General features: G+C 38.0%; 3 protein-coding genes across 3 annotated transcripts; 2 read left to right on the top strand and 1 right to left on the bottom strand.

Annotated features, from left to right (window-relative positions):
- Positions 1-10,067: 10,067 nt before the first annotated feature.
- Positions 10,068-13,928, top strand: LOC140808941 (diaminopimelate decarboxylase 1, chloroplastic-like). The gene is made up of 8 exons (XM_073166334.1): positions 10,068-10,624; positions 11,345-11,519; positions 11,781-11,930; positions 12,066-12,227; positions 12,457-12,642; positions 13,250-13,372; positions 13,451-13,540; positions 13,656-13,928. The coding sequence occupies exons 1-8, from the start codon at positions 10,137-10,139 to the stop codon at positions 13,734-13,736; spliced, it is 1,455 nt and encodes a 484-aa protein (XP_073022435.1). The 5' UTR covers positions 10,068-10,136; the 3' UTR covers positions 13,737-13,928.
- An 857-nt stretch (positions 13,929-14,785) lies between these two features.
- LOC140808942 (uncharacterized) lies at positions 14,786-15,750 on the bottom strand. Its single transcript, XM_073166335.1, has one exon. It carries the CDS (start codon positions 15,592-15,594, stop codon positions 14,953-14,955), a length of 642 nt encoding a protein of 213 aa, XP_073022436.1. The 5' UTR covers positions 15,595-15,750; the 3' UTR covers positions 14,786-14,952.
- Positions 15,751-21,087: 5,337 nt separating this feature from the next.
- LOC140810590 (small ribosomal subunit protein eS25y) lies at positions 21,088-22,778 on the top strand. Its single transcript, XM_073168433.1, has 4 exons — positions 21,088-21,226; positions 21,307-21,381; positions 21,482-21,616; positions 22,498-22,778. The coding sequence occupies exons 1-4, from the start codon at positions 21,224-21,226 to the stop codon at positions 22,609-22,611; spliced, it is 327 nt and encodes a 108-aa protein (XP_073024534.1). The 5' UTR covers positions 21,088-21,223; the 3' UTR covers positions 22,612-22,778.
- The last annotated feature ends 236 nt before the right edge of the window (positions 22,779-23,014 follow it).

Genomic DNA, 23,014 nt, shown 5'->3' with positions numbered 1-23,014 from the left:
CTCGGAGAAACACCTTCTCACCTGGTTGAAAATGAAGAGGTCGACGCTTTGTGTTCGCATAACTAGCCTGTCGATCCTGAGCAGTCTTAATCCGCTTCTTGATTACTGCAACCTTATCTATAGCCTGCTGGACTAACTCCGGTCCCTCTACCTGTCGTTCCCCGACTTCATCCCAGAATAATGGAGTACGACAACGTCGCCCGTACAACGCCTCAAATGGTGCCATACCAATACTACGATGATAGCTGTTGTTGTACGCGAACTCAATCAAAGGCAAATGATCCTGCCAAGCGGGTCCGAAATCCATAACACAGGCTCGCAACATATCCTCAAGCGTACGGATAGTCCTCTCTGATTGACCGTCAGTCTCCGGATGATAAGCAGTACTCAGACTCAGTGTAGTACCCAAAGCTGACTGGAAACTACCCCAAAACCGTGAGGTAAAACGAGGATCTCTGTCACTAACAATACTGACAGGCACTCCATGCAAACGTACAATCTCCTGAATGTACAATCGAGCCATACGATCGAAAGTGAAATCACGATTATACGGCAGAAAATGAGCAGACTTGGTGAGTCGATCCACCACTACCCAGATAGCATCGCTGTTCCTCGAAGATAATGGCAAGTGAGTAATGAAATCCATCGTAATATGCTCCCACTTCCATTCTGGAATAGGTAAGTTCAACAACAATCCTCCCGGTCGACGGTGCTCTGCCTTAACCTGCTGGCAAACTAGACACTTGGAGACAAACTGATACACGCTGCGCTTCATCCCTTTCCACCAAAACCGCAGCCTCAAGTCTCTATACATCTTGTTGCTTCCTGGATGAACACTTAACTTGCTTCGATGCGCCTGAGACAATATCTCGTCCCTCAAAGTGTCATCCTCTGGTACTACAACCCGATTAGATAAGCACAGAAGACCATTGGACTGATAATGGAAATTACTATCACCACCAACTAACCGAGCTAATCTCTGAGTCTTGAGATCAGACATCTGAGCTTCTCGAATCCGAGTGAACAAATTGGGCTCAGATAAAATGGTAGCAACACGAATGCTCTCCATACCTTTCCGATGCTTGAAGTTAAACCCCAACGAGCAACTATCCTGGATGGCACTAGTCATAGCACAAGTCTGAAGTGCAGAGGCTCTCACCTTGCGACTAAGCGCATCAGCTGTGAGATTCGCAGAACCTGGATGGTACTTGATCTCGCAATCATAATCCTTCAGCAAATCCATCCAACGACGTTGCCTCATGTTCAACTCAGCCTGAGTGAACAGATATTTCAGACTCTTATGATCAGTAAAGATTTCAAACTGAACACCGTACAAATAATGACGCCAAATCTTCAGCGCAAACACAATAGCTGCCAATTCCAGATCATGAGTGGGATACTTCTCCTCGTGAGATTTCAGCTGTCTGGAAGCATAAGCAATCACATGACCGTTTTGCGTCAACACACACCCTAAGCCTTGAGTGGAGGCATCGGTGTAAACACTGAAACCATCAGATCCTGACGGTAACGCCAAAACAGGTGCGGAAGTCAGAAGTCGACGAAGCTCTCTGAAACTATCTTCGCACTCGGATGACCACTCAAATGGAACATCCTTCCGAGTAAGTTGCGTAAATGGTCTGGCTATCTGAGAGAAATTCACGATGAAGCGACGATAATACCCTGCCAGACCTAGAAAACTACGGATCTCAGCCACCGTCGTCGGACGTGACCAATTCAGCACTGCTTCAATCTTGCTGGGATCCACAGAAACTCCTTCCTTGGAAATCACATGACCAAGGAATACCACATGATCAATCCAGAACTCGCACTTACTCAGCTTAGCATACAATTGCTTCTCGCGAAGAATCTGCAACACAATCCTCAAGTGTTGGGCATGCTCTTCCACACTGTGGGAATAGATCAAGATATCGTCAATGAAAACCACCACAAACTGATCCAGAAAATCTCGGAAGACTCGGTTCATCAGATCCATGAACACCGCTGGCGCATTCGTCAATCCGAATGGCATAACTAGAAACTCGTAATGCCCATAACGAGTACGAAATGCAGTCTTGGAAATATCATCATCTCTGACTCTCATCTGATGATAACCCGATCGCAAGTCGATCTTGGAGTAAACAGAAGTACCCTGAAGCTGATCGAACAAGTCATCAATACGGGGTAAAGGGTACTTGTTTTTGATCGTCACCCGATTCAGCTGGCGATAATCAATGCACAACCGCATCGATCCATCCTTCTTCTTGACAAACAAGACTGGAGCTCCCCAAGGCGAAACACTCGGGCGAATATAACCCTTATCAAGAAGATCCTGCAATTGCTGCTTCAGCTCTCTCATCTCTGACGGAGCAAGACGATAGGGGGCACGAGAAATCGGTGCAGTCCCTGGCATTAAATCTATGCCAAATTCCACCTCTCTAACCGGAGGAAAACCAGGAATCTCATCTGGGAAAACATCAGGAAATTCACAAACCACTGGAATATCCTCTAGACCAACACTACCTGTGGATGAATCAATCGCATAGATGAGGTAGCCTTCCCCGCCCGACTCTAAAGCACGACAGGCTTTCAGAGCAGATACCACTGGCATCGGAGGTCGCGCTCCCTCACCATAGAAAAACCAACTAGAGCTTTCAGTCGTACGAAACTGAACAAGCTTCTGGTAACAATCCACAGTAGCTCGGTAGGTAGTCAATAAGTCTATACCCAAGATACAATCAAAATCTTCCATCTCTAGGATCATAAGATTCGCAGTCAACTCGTTACCCTCAAAATCTAAGGGACAACCCATCACTAGACGCTTCGCTAACACCGAATGACCCATCGGAGTAGAAACAGAAAGAATGACGTCTAGAGAAACATAGGGTAACCTATGACGCTTAACAAATCGTGCAGAAATGAAGGAATGAGAGGCTCCTGTATCAATAAGAACAAAAGCAGGAATACCGCATAAATGAAAAGTACCTGCTATGACTCTCTCCGTCTCATCTGCAGCCTGATCCTGGTTCAGCGCAAAAACCTGACCTTGGGCACGAGGTCGAAGATTCGAACTACCCACTGCCTGACCCTGCCTCCTCTGCTGAACAGTCGTCTGAGATCCAGAACCGGATCCTGCTCCACCTCGCAACTGAGGACAATTCTTCTTAATATGCCCCATCTCTCCGCACTGATAACAAGCTCCTGCGGCTACTCGGCATTGCTCCGATGGATGGTTCTTCCCACAATGCGCACAAGACTCCTTCTTCTTACCAAAGCGGAAAACACCACTAGATCGAGATCCAGATCCAGAAGAAGATGAACCAGATTTCTTGAATGACTGAGATCGAGGCCTCAAAGTACTCGGAGGTCTAGAAGAAGAAAGAATAGCCCTACCACGCTGGAGACTGATCTCTGCCTGGCGACACCGGTTCACTAACCCATCATAAGAAGTAGGATTATCACAGACAGTGACTCGATCAAAGATCTCCTGATTAAGGCCCTGGAGGAAATGATCATACTTGGCCTCAGAACTGCCACTGATATGAGGAGCGAAGGGTAACAACTCAAAGAATTTCTGCTGATACTCATCAACAGACATACTCCCCTGCTTAAGGTTCAGGAGCTCAATCGTCTTGGCCTGGCGAAGGGCTGGAGGAAAGTACAGCTGCATGAACGCTGCACGGAAATCGACCCAAGTCGCTCTACCCTGCGACTGAACTATCGGCGCAGAAGTCGATCGCCACCACCTGCGAGCACGACCCTCGAGAAGAAAACTAAGGGTCTCCATCTTCTGCTCATCGGTGCACTGGAATGCGCGGAAACAACTCTCCATGCGCTCTAACCAATCCTCCGCATCATCGGGAGTCTCACCGCCAACTAAAGGCTTAGGCCCCATCTGCATGAAACGATGCATATCGAAACGCCTAGGACCATCCCGACGATGACGATGCTCACGATGACGTCTATGATCGTCCTGGTCACCCCATCGACCTACACTCCCCTGACTACTCCCGTCATCAAAATGGTCAGCCATCGCTACAAGATAGAATAGGGAAAATGGTAAAATGGTCAACGGAAATCCCAAAACAGAATCTATATCCCAAAATCATACGCATGCTCTGATACCATAAATGTAGTGACCCGTTCCAGAATCACCTACTAGTCAAGAACTAAGCATGCAACTAACTTAATTAATTATAATCAGAGATAACAGCGGAAATATGGCCAACAACAATAGTTATACAACCCAATCGAAATCGAAGTCTAGACTAACTCAAAATGAAATATCCAGTACAACCATATCGAATCAAATGGAAAACACTGAAAACTAAACCAACCAGCTACTCAACGTCCTCCTCCTGCTCCTCCTGAGCCATCCAACCTGAGGCCTGCCCCGTGGGAATGGGGTGTCCAAGAATAAATAAAACCGAGGACGTGAGCGATAAGAACGCCCAGTACAAAAATATGAGTATACAAACCTATATGAAATGCACATGCTATGATATGATACCAGGGTAGTCAAGAAACAGGAATCACAAAGGATCTCAAAATGCTCAGTCTAGAGGCGCCAAGTGGATAGTGCCGCGCGGTCCAACCTCTGGGTCACTGCATCCACTACAAGACAGACGTGGACCTAAAATGTCCCGGACCACCGAAGCCCTCCCGACCCGTCGGCCACTGTGTACTCTCGGTGTCCATGCGTCCACAAGACAGGGCTGAGCGGCCCCAAGATATAGCTTATCTCGAAAGAGATACAGCTCAACAGTAAAGGCTATCTCGAAGGAGATACGGCTCAACATGATATGCAATATGCATCATAACTCGTGACATAATAGCATGCATCATATGACATATAACAATGCAGCAAATACTCATGCAACACATATATGAATGTATACTCAACCAGGATATCTCGGATAGTACTTTCGTACCTCTATCACAGCAAGCCTAGCCTTACGCAACACCGCTAATCAGGTTTAGCACAAGCCTACGCATCAAAAGCATACTCAATCAATACTACCATGCTCGACTAGCAAAACCAGTACTCCCTAGTACTACCAAAGGTTTAGGGTTTACCTTCGTCCGTCGACAGCCCTTTGATGTCGATTGCCTTGAAACTCAGGCGCCGCTACGCTACTACTCCTGGCAGCTCTTGGCTATCGCTCGACCAACAACTAACCCTAGAAACCTTCCAAACTCTCCAAAATGAGAGAAAACTCAAGAAATTGGCAAGTCAAAATGAGGAAATCCGAGCACTATTTATAGGCCATGTTCGGATCCTCCGAACAACACTTCGGAACGTCCGAACGCTACGTGTCCATTGGCTCTTGACAGCTCATGATCGGATCCTCCGATCATACACTTCGGACCGTCCGAACATGCATGGAAAATGACGTGTCGATCAACACTTGACACCTATGATCGGATTCACCGAACTACACTTCGGATCGTCCGAATTCTTCGGTGCTTCCGAACCCTCTTCGGTCCGTCCGATCATGACCATAGCCAAAATTACACCTTAAACCTTCTTAATCACCATTACTCCGTTAATTACCCAATTTGGAATTCGGGCTACTACATATACACACACAATCGTTTCCTCAGAAGTATAAAGGAAAGGAAATCGAAAAACTGAGGGAATTGTTGATTCTTGCAATTCAAATCTCAACCGTGTAAAATCCGTCCGTCTGATTTGTAATCCGACTTCGGTATTGTGTTCCTAGCAACGTAGGCTACAACTGGACGTAAGTTTTGCTACGTTTTGACATGCTTTGGAATTATGATATTGTCAGAATTGAATGGAACTCATATATGTTGTTCTTGACATATTAGACATCATAGAATCGAAGTCAGATTAAGAAACGGACTGATTATGGAATTGTTATGAATTTTTAGGGTATATTGATTTATACCGGACAGATTTGGATTACGAATGAATTACAGATTGTAGTGGATATGAGTTATGATTTGTAATTGATGTCTGTTGATTTGGTATTGATGAGGAAACTGAGATTGTACCGTTATGCCGTTGATTTTGAATTAAATCAAGATTGATCAGATTATTATTGTGGATTTGAATGGTATATTGACATGAGATTATTGGTATTGTCATGCCAGACAGGCTGTGAGTTCAGGACTTCGACTGAACCAGGAACAAACGAAAAAAAGGTATAAGTCAATGTGGTATTGGGAGATCGACTTGAGTCGGTTAGACTTGAGTTTCCCTAAATCACATACTTTACTTTATTGCATTGATATTGCATTGATTTGATTGATATACTTGTTCTCTTGATTATAGATAGCAGGTATTAGACGAGTAGTCTTATGACAGAAATGCCTGATAGTGGTGGGATCACCACGGGCACATTGCACGATGTCATGAGATATTGTATTGGCGGAAGTGCCATAGTCTGCTACTTGATAATTGGCTATCGATGTGGATAGAATTATAACTCATTCTATTACTGGTGATCAGTATTGTATCGATGTGGATAGAATTATAACTTCTTCTATTATTGTTGATCGATGTTATATCGATGTGGATAGAATCGGAGTTTCTTCTATTACTGGTGATCGATACTATACTGATGTGGATAGAAACAGAGCTTCTTCTATTACTAGTGATCGATACTATATCGACGTGGATAGAACTGGAGTCTTTTCTATTACTGTTGGTCGATATGGAATGCCAATGTCTGGAAACCGGGATCCCTAGGCTAGGATTGAATCTAGTCTGAGTCGTGGAGTCACGAGCATTGTCGACGGTTTGATATTGATTATGTTTCAGATATTGATACATATCTTTGTTACCTGATTACATGCTTTATATTTGTTTATATGATTGCATGTTTCGTTGATTTATACTGGGATTATATTCTCACCGGAATTATCCGGCTGTTGTCTTGTCTGTATGTGTACATGACAACAGGTGGGACAGGTTCATGGTTGAGGAGATGAAGAAAGATCGTGATTAGAGTGGAGATTCCGGACTTTGATTTTGATGTATAATAGGGTTTAAACACTTGACATTAGTTGTTAAACCTTAGTTTAGTTTGAATGCATGCAGTACAGGACTTGTATTGTATTTTATACTGATATGTATATGAGTTTGATTTCACTACGTTCCGCATTTTAAAAAAAATTTTAGACCATGTTTTATAATTGATTAATTAGTCCCAATGATGATTAAGAACTTGATTAGCGTCCGAGTCCCCACATCAGCATTCTCCATCACAACAACCATTCTCTCAGTATATTTAGCAATGGTGGAAATGTCCTTCAAGTGTTCTTCAATAGCTTTTCTGGCCTTTTTTTATGTCAATTAGACGCTGAGAACTCCATCTTGATGGATTATCTTTATCCAGGTTTATCGCAAACCCGATAGTCCTGGAGAATCGTGTGTTGGTGATTCTGTGTTAGGAGAATAGTCGGACTGAGATTAGTCGATAATCTCGTGGTTTGGTATGAAATTAGGTAAAATGGCGTTTGATGACCTAAAATTCTCTTGGTCCTTAAGTAAAGATCACACATGATCCAACCGCCAAGTCGACCCAGCTGATTGATTAAATAAGGCTTTTGCTTGATCCAACTATAACAAGGTATGAATTGTATCTTAGTTACAGAAAGTATAAAATATAGTTTCATATAAATATGATAAAAAAAATTAATTACTCACAATGTCTTTCTAAGAAGCACTACTTGGACTAAGTTCCACCTGGCTAACACATGAACTAAAGTTTTGGACAATTTTGTTTATGTTAAACCAGCGACATTGGAGGGCCTTAATAGTTCGAGGCTTTGTTTATTTACCGATGAGTTGTTTGTTTTATGTAGCGGCCACTCGTTACCATAACCTATCGCGTGAATGGTTTATACCAATTATTGGATTTTGGGAGACATCAAGATAAACCATCATGAGTAGTTTGTCCTCCTCGATTGAGAATGCAGCACCACGTTTAGATGAACTCATTTGATTGTAAATAATTATTCAATTTGTAGGAGCGGTGTCATTACTTTGAATGATACTTCAATTTATAGCCAAAACATTTTGGATAAGAAATCTTGATCATCGTCTCAATTAAACAATATCTGATCTGATGGCACAGATTAAAATTAATTAGATTGATTTGTTTTGGGATACGAAATTGAAAGAACTTTATTTTTAATGTACAATACATCTCTGACATATTACAAAGTTTCTTTATTGGTGGGTGAAAACTCGTGCCAGATGACTTTTCTTTGCTAGCAAATAGACAACCCTTGATAGCTGACTGCAACGTGACAACCCTTCAGTTCGATTTTAGTGGAAATGCATAGCCCGAGATAGATAGTAAATACACAAGAGTTGACATATGAGTTGTCTCTGATGGCGACTAGACAAAACGTGATAGCTGATTGCAACTAGACAACCCTTTGTTGGCTTTTAGTAGAAATGCATAGCCCGCGACAAATATTTTTCAACACAATAAACAAAACCAAGTCGATGCGAAAACAAAAGAAGTCCAATCAGTAGTTGCAGAACAAAATAATTTTCATGGCTTCGACGTAAAAACCAAGTCATCACTTATTTAAAGACCAGTGGCTTCTTGATAATTTACTCATATCGCTCAAAAATGAATTTTCATGAGAGAGTCCTTCGAGTTTTTCTTTCTACGCATCCTCGTAGTCATCTGACGGCGAAGATCAACCTAGTGTCAACGTAAAGAATGATTTATATCGCATTGACGAATAACAAACAATTTAAGCCAACTCATAAACAATGCTATTTTTGTCTCCAATTACTTCCAAGAATGTGATAATTTGCACCGTCGAGGCTCGATCTCGGGCCATGTTGTGATTAATCGAGACATATTAGCCGCTGAACAACGCTTGGACAATGACTATTTTTCTGAGTCTCCAATGTACAATGAATCAATGTTCAAGCGACGTTTTCGAATGTCTCGTCGGCTATTCTTGCTAATTATGGAATCCGTTTAACAACATGATAATTACTTCGTATAGAAAGTAGATGTGTTGGGGAGGCTTGGGTTGTCCCCATACCAGAAGATAACAGCTACAATGCATATCTTAGCATACCGTGTGGCGACAGATTCAACAGATGAGTATATTAAAATTGTGGAGTCTACTGCGATTGAAAATTTAAAAAGATTTTGTCGGGCTGTGGTGGAGGTGTTTGGTGACTGCTATCTTCGGTCTCCCAATGCTGAGGACATTGCAATGATTTTCCTTATTGGAAAATAACGTGGATTCTCAGGGATGTTGGGAAGCCTGTATTTTATGCATTGGAAGTGAAAAAATTGTCCAACAAGTTGGGCTGGACAATATGCTGGTCTAGCGGAAAACCAACAATCATTTTGGAGGTCGTAGCAGATTACGAATTGTGGATATGGCATGCATACTTTGGTTTGCCGTGTTCAAACAATGACCATAATGTGTTGTCAAAATATCATCTCTTTGTTAATTTGGCCAATGTGGCAGCGCCCACCGCTAACTATGTCATACAAAGAAAAGAATACACCATGGAATACTATCTAGCAGATGGTATATATCCAAAGTGGGCTACTATAGTGCAAAAAATTCATAATCCACAAGGTTCAAAGAAAAAACAGAAAAGACGTTGAACGAGCATTTGAAGTACTGCAATCAATTATATGTATGTGTATGTGTGTTCGAAAATGAAATAAATTAAAGAAATATAGTATTTGGTAATATTTAGAGGATATGAGTTGAAATGAAATTAAATAAATTAAAGAAACAGAGTATTTGGTAATATTTGGAGGATATGAGTTGAAGAAGGTTTTTGAAAATAGAGATGATCTTTATTTTAGAAGATAAATGATGAAAAATAAAAGATATGAGTTGGAGATTGTATAAGAAATCCATACGACGAGTAACTGCCTATTTATATAACCAGATTTTTTTTTTATTACAACTCACGCAGGGGAGGGGGATCGAACCCAGAGTGGGAGGCCAGCTAATCCGGCGGGTGAGACCATTGGGCTAGAAGCCCGGTCTGATTTATATAACCAGATAAACACTCTAATAATAGTTTTAAAAATAATATGATGTAAAGGAAATTTTTATTTACACTGTCAAGTCTTTGCTGCCCCACTTCATTGGTTCTTGCTCCACTTCCAACAATGGCGGCTTCAAATCTCCTCTCTCAAACCCCTAAAACCCTCTGCCCAAAACCACGCCATTCAAACTTATTTTTCACACACTCAAGTCTACCATTCAAACCCAGGCCCATTTCAGGACCCGCAGGTTCGCTACAAGCCCGTTCTCCGAAGGCAGTTCTGTCCCCGGCAGAACCCAAAACCCAGAAATTTCAGCACTGTTTCACGAAATCAGAGGATGGGTTCTTGTGTTGTGAGGGAGTCAAAGTTGAGGAAATCATGGAAGTTGTGGAAAGAAGACCCTTTTATTTGTACAGCAAGCCTCAGATTACTCGGAATGTTGAGGCGTATAGAGAAGCTTTGGAGGGGTTGACTTCGGTTATTGGGTATGCAATTAAGGCGAATAACAATCTCAAGATTCTGGAGCATTTACGAAGTTTGGGATGTGGGGCTGTTTTGGTTAGTGGGAACGAGCTGAAGTTGGCTCTCCGTGCTGGTTTTGATCCTACAAGGTTTATTGTTTTTCGTTCTTTTTTGTTTTGGTTTATTGTGAGCAATTGTAGGTTTTTCTCTATTTGATTGTTTGTTTCTTCATGATATTGTATTTTGTTCCATCTAGATTGTGAAACTGTATTGCAAACTGCATGACTAGAACTTCTTTTGAATCTATTAGTATTATAAGATGGATTAAGAAATTGGAAAATTTTATTGTATTGTTATTTACTATTTAGAGGGATTAAAGATTTTTTGTGCAATGTAGCTTGTGAAGTTATTTTGGGTGTATGATGTCATTTTGCTTATAAATTGCACTTGAAGGTGTCTAATTTTATTAATGTGCACGTGTGTCTAGTTTTTTGGTTGACCAGTTGAATCTGGATACTTAATTCTTTTCTGTTGCTATTTGCATTGCTTAAAAAGATGCAACAGTGCTATGAAGCTTAAGAAATCTTGGTTTGAATGCTTATTAAACCTTTAACGATTGCTTGAAAATGAAACCCTTTGAAAATTGCCAGCGTTGTTTCGGTTTTCATTAGTATAGTTGTGGTTACTCCATTCATCTGGTTCTAACTCCCTTGGGTAAAGTAGAATTAGAATGAAATAAGTCCGGAATGCATAATAGACATGCAGAATGATTGTTGCGCTTTTGGTTATCCTACACTTGACTCTTGCTTTGAACGAAATTGTGCTAAGCACGCGAATGCCGAATAGTGTCTTATTATTATGTATTTCAGGTGTGTCTTTAATGGGAATGGGAAAATCTTGGAGGACCTTGTCTTGGCTGCCCAAGAAGGAGTTTTTGTCAACATCGACAGTGAATTTGATTTGGAAAACATTGTGGCTGCTTCAAGAATTTCTGGAAAGAAAGTTAATGTGCTTTTACGCATCAATCCAGATGTTGATCCTCAGGTACAAAGAACTGATTCCTGAAGCAAATCTGGTTGTTTGACTGCTTGAAACCAGACCTGTCAATAATTTTTTGTCCTTGGATATTTCCAATTTGTCACTATGTGTGGACCTGCCTCTAAGTGCTCGGTTTCTACTTCGAGTTTTTCCTCCTAGTTACTTGGTTAAATATGTTTCCAATTAATGTTATTATGAATCTTGGTGATAGCTGAAATGACGAATTTTGTGACTTGCCAGTTAACATCTAGTGCTTGCATTTATTAGGTCCATGCTTACGTTGCAACAGGAAATAAGAATTCCAAATTTGGCATTAGAAATGAGAAGCTACAGTGGTTCTTAGATGCTGTGAAGGCACACCCTAATGAACTCAAGCTTGTTGGGGCCCACTGTCATCTCGGGTCTACTATTACAAAGGTATTTTCACATGGTACCTTTTTGCTTATACGGTGTTTTATGGGGAACTTCTATTCATCATTTTCTTGATAGCTCTCAGATCTCTGTTAATATTTGCTTCACAGTTCTCATTTCATGGTTTTATTGATTTTTCAGGTAGATATTTTTAGAGATGCTGCTGTCTTGATGGTAAACTATATAGACGAGATTCGTTCTCAAGGTTTTGAAATAAACTACTTAAACATTGGAGGCGGTCTGGGGATTGATTATTATCATACTGGAGCAGTTCTTCCGACTCCTCGAGACCTTATTGATACCGTAAGTTCAGTTACAGCTTTTATGTTCCAAATACATTTAGAGACTCTTCCATCATTTTAAGACAAATACTCATGAAATCTCCTTCACCATTTTCACACAATTTATACATGAGAATATCAATGCAGCTAAATTTCTTTTTCAGATCCTATTTTATTTTCTTTATCATCATCCATCCCTGAACGTTGGTGAGGATTCAGTGTCATGACCATTTGTGGGCTATCTTTTGTAGGTTCGGGAGTTGGTTCTTTCACGAAATCTCAATCTAATTATTGAACCTGGAAGATCACTTATTGCCAACTCTTGCTGCTTGGTCAATCGTGTAACCGGGGTCAAAACCAACGGGACTAAAAATTTTATAGTGATTGATGGCAGCATGGCAGAACTTATCCGCCCAAGTTTGTATGGAGCTTACCAGGTGAGTTTTTAATGTTCTCTTTGCCAATCACACAATTCTTATGCATTACTTGGTAGGGATGGCAATGGGTACGGGTAGAAATTAGAATGGGCATCCAACCTGTACCCAACCCATTTGGGTCGGATTTGGGTAATGTTACATGTGTATGGGTCGGGTAATGGGTATTCAGTTTTTTTCAGGACGGGTATGGGTCAGGTAACAGGTTTTATAATACCCGACCCCTTTAGGTTTTACTAGGGTAAATTACTCCATATCCAATGTCGTTCATTCCTTCATTATGGTTCATATAGAGTTTCATGAGGTCTAGTCTAGAGTTCTTTGTCCCATCCTTGCATCTTTTTATAATTATCCACTTTTTTCTTTTGCCCATCTGGATATTGCCGTAGATTCCTGCTCTGTAACTTGAAACAATAAAATAAAACTTGTAGAATCAAGCACTTGCAGATGTACCAAAAGCAATAGCTGAATGATAATATTGCAAGTCAAATCTTTTAAACCGTGCAACAATGCAAGCTTCATGTTTTTTATCGTTGTGTTGAATTAGCAGCACAACATGTCCCACAAAATTTTACTAAGCTGTTGTTTTTCACTTGATTTTTAATTGCAGCACATAGAACTGGTGTCCCCTCCATCTCCAAGTGCCGAGGTTTCGACTTTTGATGTGGTTGGCCCCGTTTGCGAGTCTGCAGATTTCTTGGGGAAGGATAGGGAATTACCAACGCCTGATAGGGTAACTAGTTAGCCCTTTTCATGCGATAAAGCATGCCTTTGTCTTTTGCGTCTCACTGTACTCTTCTCTTGCTTTTAGGGAACTGGATTGGTCGTACATGATGCTGGTGCTTACTGCATGAGCATGGCTTCGACTTACAATCTCAAGATGCGTCCACCCGAATACTGGGTTCGTAAGCTAGTGTCACACTTTCTTAAATTCATCTCATTACGCTCTTAGTCATTGGTGAATCCTCTAAAAATATTTTCACTCTTTACATGCTGAAACCGGATTCATTTACTAGGTTGAAGATGATGGATCAGTGTCCAAGATCCGGCACGGGGAGACGTTTGAAGACCATTTAAGATTTTTTGAAGGCCTTTAAAACGTGCGTGTGTTGTCATTTTTCACAGCATTCAAGTGGAAAACAATCTCGGATCCTGATTGATTTCTTGGCGGCATTCTGCTCTCGACGCTGTATTTTAAAATTTTTTCTGGTTGTCTGAATTGCATTTTTGGAACACGTTTGCTAAAATTTATTCTCCTGTGGAGAGAAATCCAGTGTTGTTTACTTAAAGTTCCAGTTCCCATGATTAAACTTTCAATTCGGATGAAGACTCAGAGTGATTACCAAGATAAATTCTGGGAAAAAAGAATATGGAATATCGATTTTCAATTATCATTTCCACTAGCCAAGTTCTTAAATGAAATATAAGAACATTCTGATCCTAGCTGATCGCACCGGGCGAGCCTCTCTTGGGATTTTGACTGGGGTGGAGCACCACGAAACAACTGAATGGTCGTGTATGCGACTCGCTGCCGGGGCGTAGCTCTTAAGGTGACTCTTTTTCGTCATGCTAAAGACTCGGAATCCAGAGTAGCAAGGCGAGCATCTAGTTCGAATAAATTTCTCCTTTGACAGTCTGAAATTCCAAAATCCATACTGTAAACACCGCGTCATAAAGAACAATATGCTTGTAGAACAAGATTTAGAATCGTATTCCCCATCCTTTTTTCGTGAATTTATCTTGTTTCAGTGGTATTAGAAATCCTTCACGAATGACCAATCTTGGTCTTAATTTATCGTACCAGTAATTTGCTGACTTTTCCACTCTTTTCATGGCATAAATCTCGTGGATCATTAGATTCATCACCATGAAGCTACTGGGAGTTTAAGATTATCCAATTAAAACATCAAAGTGGACTCACGAACTCAAATATTTTAAACTATAAAATTCTTTTACGATATAACTCGTCAAAGATTGTCTTTTTACCTGTAATTGTCGGTCCCGACAACCATCAGACCTTCGGCTTTATTTCAGCCAAGAAGGATTTGGAACTCGGAAGGCATGTGGGAGCGTGATCATCGTCGTCGTCGTTACACGAAAAAATAAGTTTCGAAAATAATAATTTCATCTCTCGATCAAAATTCGCAGTCTCGACTAGACGTTATAGAATATAACATCCAAATTATGATATAAAGATATACTCCTATTTACACGATACAAGTTATTACAACTTTTTAAGGTATACTAGAGCTATCACTCTTACAAGCTTGTACAGTATGTTACAATTAACATTAAAAGAAGAGAAGAAAAATTCTAAGTACTTTCCTCCTCTTCTTCCCTCAGAAACCTCTGCTGCCTTGCTATAAACGCCTCCACGGTTCTCCGGAACTCTTCACCGCTCATATCATCCTCCAGCTTGGAAGAACCACGGCGATTCGCAGCACTTTTCCTGTACTCCTCCGTCATGGTCCGCCTCAGCTGGTTGACATGCGTGGCTGCTTTCGCGAGATTCTGATCAGAACAACTCCGGTGTATCTTCCTTTCATCAGAACAAACACCATATTTATTACCATGATCTGCTATTGCAGCTATCTTCTCTTCTGTAACGCATGTTTCCTGATCCCTTCGACATTTTTCCACGTACTCCTCGTAAAGATCTGAGGGTTTTCCGCCATTTTTGGCTGCGAATTCCCCGGATTTCAAGAACAACACGAGTATAATAACGTTTCCCACCACGAAAACGAATCGCGGGCTTATCAACTTGACTGAGATACCCCTGAAATATTCGCTGGATGATTGGAAAGACAACGGGAACTTACTGGAGAACTTGGAGATGATGATCAAGAAAAAGCACAGCTCCACAAATCTGAACAAAGTGGCCATCCTCTCAAGTCTTCGATACCTCGAGATGTTCGCTTTCTCAATTCTTACGTCGTTAAACTTGAACATGTCCATTTTTGGATCCAACAACTTGAGGGTTTGATTTCTTTGTTAATTTTTTTCAAAAAATTTCGAGGGATTTCACTTGAACGAGAAGATTTTGGCCTGAACCCTCGATTTTCTTTTATTTCTACACATATTGTTTAGGCTCTTGGAGCGACAATGTTTGGAGAGGATGATGGTATTTATAGACTCCATAAACATAATAGATACTGTCTACCTTTTTTTTGTTTCCCTTACTTTCATCAGTTGTACTTGGTTGAAAAATCATGGGAGACGGTTTTTATAAAAAATTATTATTAACCATTATTTAGATTGTAAAATACATAATCCATATATTACTAAAATATTTAAATATGAACTTATATGTGAAAATTGCAATTTTATCATATATTTTGTTTTTTTTTTTTTTTTTATCAATAGTGTCAAGTTACAGTTCCAGTCATTGATATGACGTAGATGTAATGTCGATATGTGGCTGACACCAGCACTTCAAACTTGAATTGTCAAATTTTTAAAGATAAATGACTAAATTTGAAACTTGACGACAAAAATTATTAAAATCGCAAAATAGCTACTATTTTGACATAAATATAATATATTTCTATTTTAATTGGATTATCAAACTTACAAGTCACACCTTTTTTCCAACTTGTTTTCTTTTTCTTCATTCGGCTTTAATCTTTTTCTTGACCTTTTCTTTTTGTGATGGGAATTATTATTTTTGTTTCTTGTGGGGGTCAACTTTTTATACCTTACTAACAAAGAAACTATAAATGATACATATTCAATCATTGATCTTTTGATGACTAATTAAGGTTATTTAAACTCCATTTTCTAGGGGTGGGCATAAAACCCGAAAAACCAAAAAAACCGAACGAACCGAATAATTCGGTTTAAATGGTTCAGTTTTATCGGTTTTTCGGTCGGTAATTGTTTTAAAATTTATGAAATTCGGTTTTTTCGGTTCGGTTTTAACTCCTGAAAAAACCGAAAAACCGAACCGGCCATATTATTGTTAAGTATAAGGTTTTTATGTATAATGGGTCATATTATTGTTAAGTATACGATTTTTTTTATGTATAATGGGCCTATTAAGATTTAAGAACTTAGTATCATTAACTCTCAATTTTCAATCTGATCGTTTTTTCTTTTTTCTCACCACTCACCAATCGATTTTTTTTTTCTTTTATGTATATATTTCTTTAATTTTTTATATAAAAAATTAAATCTCACAAATTAAATGTTTGAAAAATACTATGATTTAGATTTTAATGACATAAAGTGGCGTATAACTTTATTTTGTAACAAATTTTAACTAACTGTATATAACCGGCCGTATAAACCGAACCGTACTACAAAAAAACCGAACCGAACTGTAATAAAATGGTTCGGTTTTGGACTAGAGATATTCAAAACCGAAAATCGAAAAACCGAACCATTGTAGAGTAAAACCGGACCAAACCGACCGTTGCCCACCCCTACCATTTTCTACTATTATATTCCATTTCTACTATTAAAAATAAGAGTAATTTTATAAGTAGAATGTATATGATGGCCATGGTGAGATTTCTGAAATAATTTTATTTTTTTCATTGAGAAAAATAAAGAGTTAGTTTGAAATTATTTATTTTCTTTTCTTTCTGAGTGGGTCTCATGTGAGATCGTCTCACGGATCTTAATTTGTGAGACAGGTCGATCCTATCCATATTAACAATAAAAAGTTATACTCTTAGCATAAAAAATAATATTTTTCCATGGATGACCCAAATAAAGATCCGTCTCACAAAATACGACATGTGAGATCGTCTCACACAAGTTTTTGCCTTTCTTTAAATAGTGGTTGAATGATTTCTAAGTGGCAAGGAAAAAGTGTGTTACAAAATCGGCCCTTCCTAATCTTTTAACGTTTGATTTTTAGCACCACGCTTGGGTTTTTTTTAATGCCATTATTATCTAGACAACCTATTATCTCCTTTTGGTAAAGAAAACCAACACAACACGCACTTTTAATTATGACTCCAACAAATTGAGTGGAGAAATATATACATACATATATATGTATATATATATATATATATACACGAGCAATATCGCCAACATGGAAATCTTGTATTTTACATATCTATAGGATTGATCCAAGATGTGTGATATATATGACATTGCGAAGTGATCTATTAATCTACTAATAAGTCGTTTCATAACAGTTCCATATATCACATTTATTGTGAAAAACCAGATTGGCCCGTTTTGCCATTAAGTACCTCTATATTATGATGAGTACGATTCGACAATGGGTTTGAGTCAGTGATTGCAAAACCTCATTTTCTCGAGCTTAATTCACATACAATTCCGAAACTATGGGCCTAGTTGGATATAAATATATCACACCAATTCGTTAGTTGGATATAATTTCTTTGACAAATTCGAATATTGTCTCCATAATTTTTATTGTTTCTGTTTAATCTGAATGTACAGTTTAGATATGTTTCATTTCATTGGTGAGTACAGAAGTGGGCATGATAGATGAACAACATATCAAAACTATATATATGTGTGTGTGAACTGTAAAATTATGGTCAATAACTAAATTCATCAATGTCTCCCTAAACACCAATTTATTAGTGATATATACACTTATAATTCGGGAAAATCATTTGAATTAAATTAATTGCAAATTTGCATTTAATTAAATCCAACTGCAAAAGCACCCCAAAATTTGCAGAATCCAACCGTTGAATAATTAAAAGTCGTGGGCCCACTTTTACAGCCCATTAGCAATAATTGGGCTTTGTGGAGGCGGCTTTTTAACCCCAAGCGAGCCAGTTATCTGGGCTCCATTGGCCACTTTGGCAACATTTATCCAACTAATGGAATCACAAGTGGTAGTGGGAGACATGCCTTTCCAAAAGCATTGCTTCTCCAAGTCCTATAGTTTATAAAGAAATAATTTTAAATTGTTGCATGTAATTATAGTGATTGAGACACAAGTAAATCAAATTTAGAACACTCAAATTATTTAAAAATATAAATATTCTTGAAATAAATTTAAGAATTTTCCTACTAAGTATTCTTGAAATATTCTTACTAAGTATTTTGTCTCATCTTTTAGGAAAAAAAATCAATAAGAAGTCAAAAAGAAGAGCACGTCTTTTGTGAGAGAGTCTTACGGATCTTTATTCGTGAGACGGATCAACTATGTCTATATTTACAATAAAAAATAATATTTTTATATGAGTTATCCAAATAGGAAATATATTTTCCTTTTTCCCAAACATAAATAATACATCCTAATGCTAAGGATTCAAAAGCTAGACACCATAATCATATTTTAAGTATGACAAAAACTTATACGAGACGGTCTCACGGGTCGTATTTTGTGAGACGGATATCTTATTTGAGTCATCCATTAAAAAGTCTTACTTTTTATGCTAAGAATATTATTTTTTATTGTGAATATCGATAGGGTTGACTCGTCTCACATATAAAGATTCGTGAGAATATCTCACAAGATACTTTAAACAAAATTCACATTTTTTCCATAACATTTTTTTAAAAAAACAAAAAAAATGAGAAAGAAAAAATAATTTTTCTTTGCTTCTACTATTTAGAGTCACTATCAAATATAAGGATTCCAACAATGGATAATAGGGCATCTTAAATCACTTTTTTATGGTTCTAAAAAATCCAATTCAAAGAAGACAAAAAGATGCACAAATCAAACTCAAAACCCCATTGTCTTAATTAATTAACTAGTACAACGACGCCCGCGTTGCGTGCTTGTACGATATGTTTTTATAATTTATTTGATTTATATTTAAATAAGGATCAAAATATATTTATAAGAAATAATGAGTGACTACATTATAATTTTGATATATGGACTAAAAAATAAATTAAAAAAGAATAAAAAAGGCCCAAGTAAAAATTGAACCTACAACCTCATGATGAAGAAACATAGGCTTTATCCACTAAACTACATGTAACTTGCTTTTATTTTTTAACACTTTATTAATATATATAATTAGTAATGTAGAGAGTGGGGTGAAGGGTATTTTAGGTATTTTAAAAAACAGACCAAGGAAGTTACTCTAACCTACTCAGCCTTAATAAATAGTAAGAGATTAAACCCATTATTATTATTATCATTATTATTATTATTATTATTATTATTACATGTGTAAAGGCAAAGATTAGTGCACAATATTCTTGATCCTTCACTTATTTAAAATTGATTCGTTGTGTTTAAGAATAATTGGTAGGATTCGAAAATCCTTCGATACAAGCACACGGTATAAACACGCTGGATTAAGGGAATTTAGAGTCGGATTACATTTTGATTATGTCCCTTATCCTTTTTATCGTTATGCTTAATTTAGAAAATAAAGAGGTTGAGTTAAGAGGGTGCTCCCCATTCAATTCTTAGAGAGAGTAGGTCATGGTTTCACGAATTTTTATCTGTAAGACGGCTCAACTCTATCGATATTCACAATAAAAAGTAATATTTTTAGCATTAAAAGTAATATTTTTTCATGGTTGACCCAAATAAGAGATCCGTCTCACAAAATAGACCTATGAGACCGTCTCACGTAATTTTTTTGGTCTCTTAAAAATGGGAGTTTCAAATCATAAGATTTAAAATTTTTGTTGTTTTTTTTTTTTAAAAAAAACCCCAAAAATACTGCTATGGAACATACCAACCAAATACAGCTGCGTGTCTATTTTGTGAGACAGATCTCTAATCCGACCCGGTTCATAAAAAAATATAACTTTTTATACCAGAAAAATATTATTTTTGTAAATATAAAACGAGTCAATCTTCTCACACGATCAAAATACCAGTAAATAAACAAGAAACACTCTATCAAAAACAACTCATATGGAGAAATCGAGCTGCATAAACAGGTAAATTTTCAATTTTAAAATTAAATTTAGAACTAAAATTATAATTATTTTTAATCAAATTAAATAAATTTCGTTTCCTAGGAGAAGTCTACACACTATATGTTAAAAAAAGCATTTAACATATAGGTATGTTTAATTTATTTGACACATAAAATATATTGTTTTGAAACTATCCTGCTTAAATTAACTACTAAATATTATTTGCTAATAAAGCAGTAAAAATATAAAATTACAATGATAAATATTTTATATTATAATTATACTTTATATTTATTTAATTCGATACAATATACTGTTAAAAGAATGTATTCGTGATATAATTCATTACAAAATAAAGAATAAATATCTTGTGAGACGATCTCACGAATTTTTATGTGTGAGACGGGTAATCCTATCGATATTCACAAAAAAAATAACATTATTAGCATAAAAATTAATATTTTTTTATAGTTGATCCAAATAAGAGATCCGTCTCACAAAATACGATCCATGAGATCGTCTCACATAAGTGTTTGTCCAAAATAAATTAGTTTTTAATTTATTATATACACATTTCATTTTCAGAGAACCACATTTAGCGCAATTTGGGCTTCTCATTGGGCTTACCTTATGGCCCAAATGGGAGAAGAGAAGATAAAACCCCCAACTAGGTTTTCGATCACTAATCGTACTCTCTTCATTCCGCCTTTGGCTACGATTATCCGCCGCCTCTCCACCGACTCCTACGCTTCATTTTCCGATGGTAAGGCGGTGATATGAATTGCACAGGCTGAAATCCCATTTGTGATTTCTGGTTAATCATGTTTCTATTTTCTTTTTCAGGCGCCGAAGAAGGAAAAAGCTCCTCCGCCAGCATCCAAGCCAGCGAAGTCCGGTGGCGGAAAACAGAAGAAGAAGGTTACTGCTTATTCTTGCTTTTCTGCGCGGTGTGCGTGTGTTATTGGCCGTACGTGGCCCCAAGAATAAACTTTGATTTGGGGATATGTTGCATTTGCAGAAATGGAGCAAGGGTAAGCAAAAGGAGAAGGTGAACAACATGGTGATGTTTGATAAGGCGACCTACGACAAACTGCTGTCCGAGGCTCCTAAGTACAAGCTCATCACTCCTTCCGTTCTTTCCGACCGTCTCAGAGTGAGTTTATTCATTCTTGGATAGATGGATTGCGCGATAACTTGCGTGCTTGATTTATGAGTTGTTTTCAGTTTCTTTTTAGCATCATGAATTTTCTGTTACCATTTGTTTTCTCTAAAAATCTTTCTGGATTCGGTTGTGTTTAATTTTTGTGCTTCCTGGAATGTGCTGCTGGCTATGTACTAATTGTGGCGATCCTGGCCATGTGGTTTTTCATGGTTTAATTAGTGTTCACGTGGATGTGGAGATGGGGACTGTTGGGAACCTATTCTCTTGGTTTGTGGTTGCAATATTTCAAATTCCTGCATGAATGCTACCTTCGAATATTTCTTTATGATTAGCTCTTTAATTGAACAGTTTCTGCTTTGACAGAGTAGGGATTGGATTCATAAGTTGGATTATTTTCTCCTTTTATAGATGCTTCCTTTGTTTTTTTATGCATACTCCTGTAGGATTTGTAGTTAACTGAAACTCTCTTGACCATGTAATTGTTTTGATAGATGGTTTTGTGGTATGTTTGGGAGTCTTATTGAATTCTTCCTGGCGAATACAAAGTTCAACATCAGTTGGGATGGAAGTTTTCTAGATTTATATTAGTTAATAAACTTGTCTAGCTCAAGTACGTGTATAGAAAATAGTTTTATCCAGCCCTCGTCTCAAAATGAAAATTTGTGATTTGGTCACCCATTTTCCTAGTGTGTAAAGGCATGATATTCTTATGTCTTGCAGGCTCTTGATTTAATGATTGGCAGCTCTTGTGTCAATGTGAAACCTTGTGTTCTGATTACCCATTTTGCTACAGTTTAATTTCTTGATAAAAATTTGTTTAGCTATATAGACTGCACTAATTACATCTGATCCAACCAAATATGTATTCACAGATCAATGGATCACTGGCAAGGAGGGCCATTAGAGAATTGATGGCTAAAGGTTTGATCAGAATGGTGTCAGTTCATTCAAGCCAGCAGATTTACACTAGAGCCACCAACACTTAGGTGTTTTGTCTTTTTACTACTTAAGAGACCTTCGAGTGGATTTTTACCTTTTTTGGACTCTCTTTTGTATTTTTGTTTATGTTGTTTTGAAAGATGTGAAGCATGATTCTTCTGTTATTCCTATATTACTATTTGTTTCCAGTATCCAGTTTACTTAATGGCTGTCATCGCGTTTCCAATTTTGCATATCACTAGATTAGTTCACACTTGTTTTCATGTTTATAGCATCTTGTGGTACTCGGTGAATTCCGTGCTCTAATGGGGGTGGTAATAGTATTGCTCATAGAAATCTCTTTGTTTGTTTATTCCAGTTGGTGTTCTTTTATCTGCAATCTGAGGAAATGTACTGAGGTGCCAAATCATTTGTTCTCTATCACTTGTTTTTTTATTGGATATTGAATAT

This window comes from Primulina eburnea, chromosome 13 (genome assembly GCF_022965805.1).
Source record: "Primulina eburnea isolate SZY01 chromosome 13, ASM2296580v1, whole genome shotgun sequence".
NCBI lineage: Eukaryota > Viridiplantae > Streptophyta > Magnoliopsida > Lamiales > Gesneriaceae > Primulina > Primulina eburnea.
Note: the sequence above shows the minus strand (reverse complement) of the source record. Positions and strands in the feature narration are given on the sequence as shown.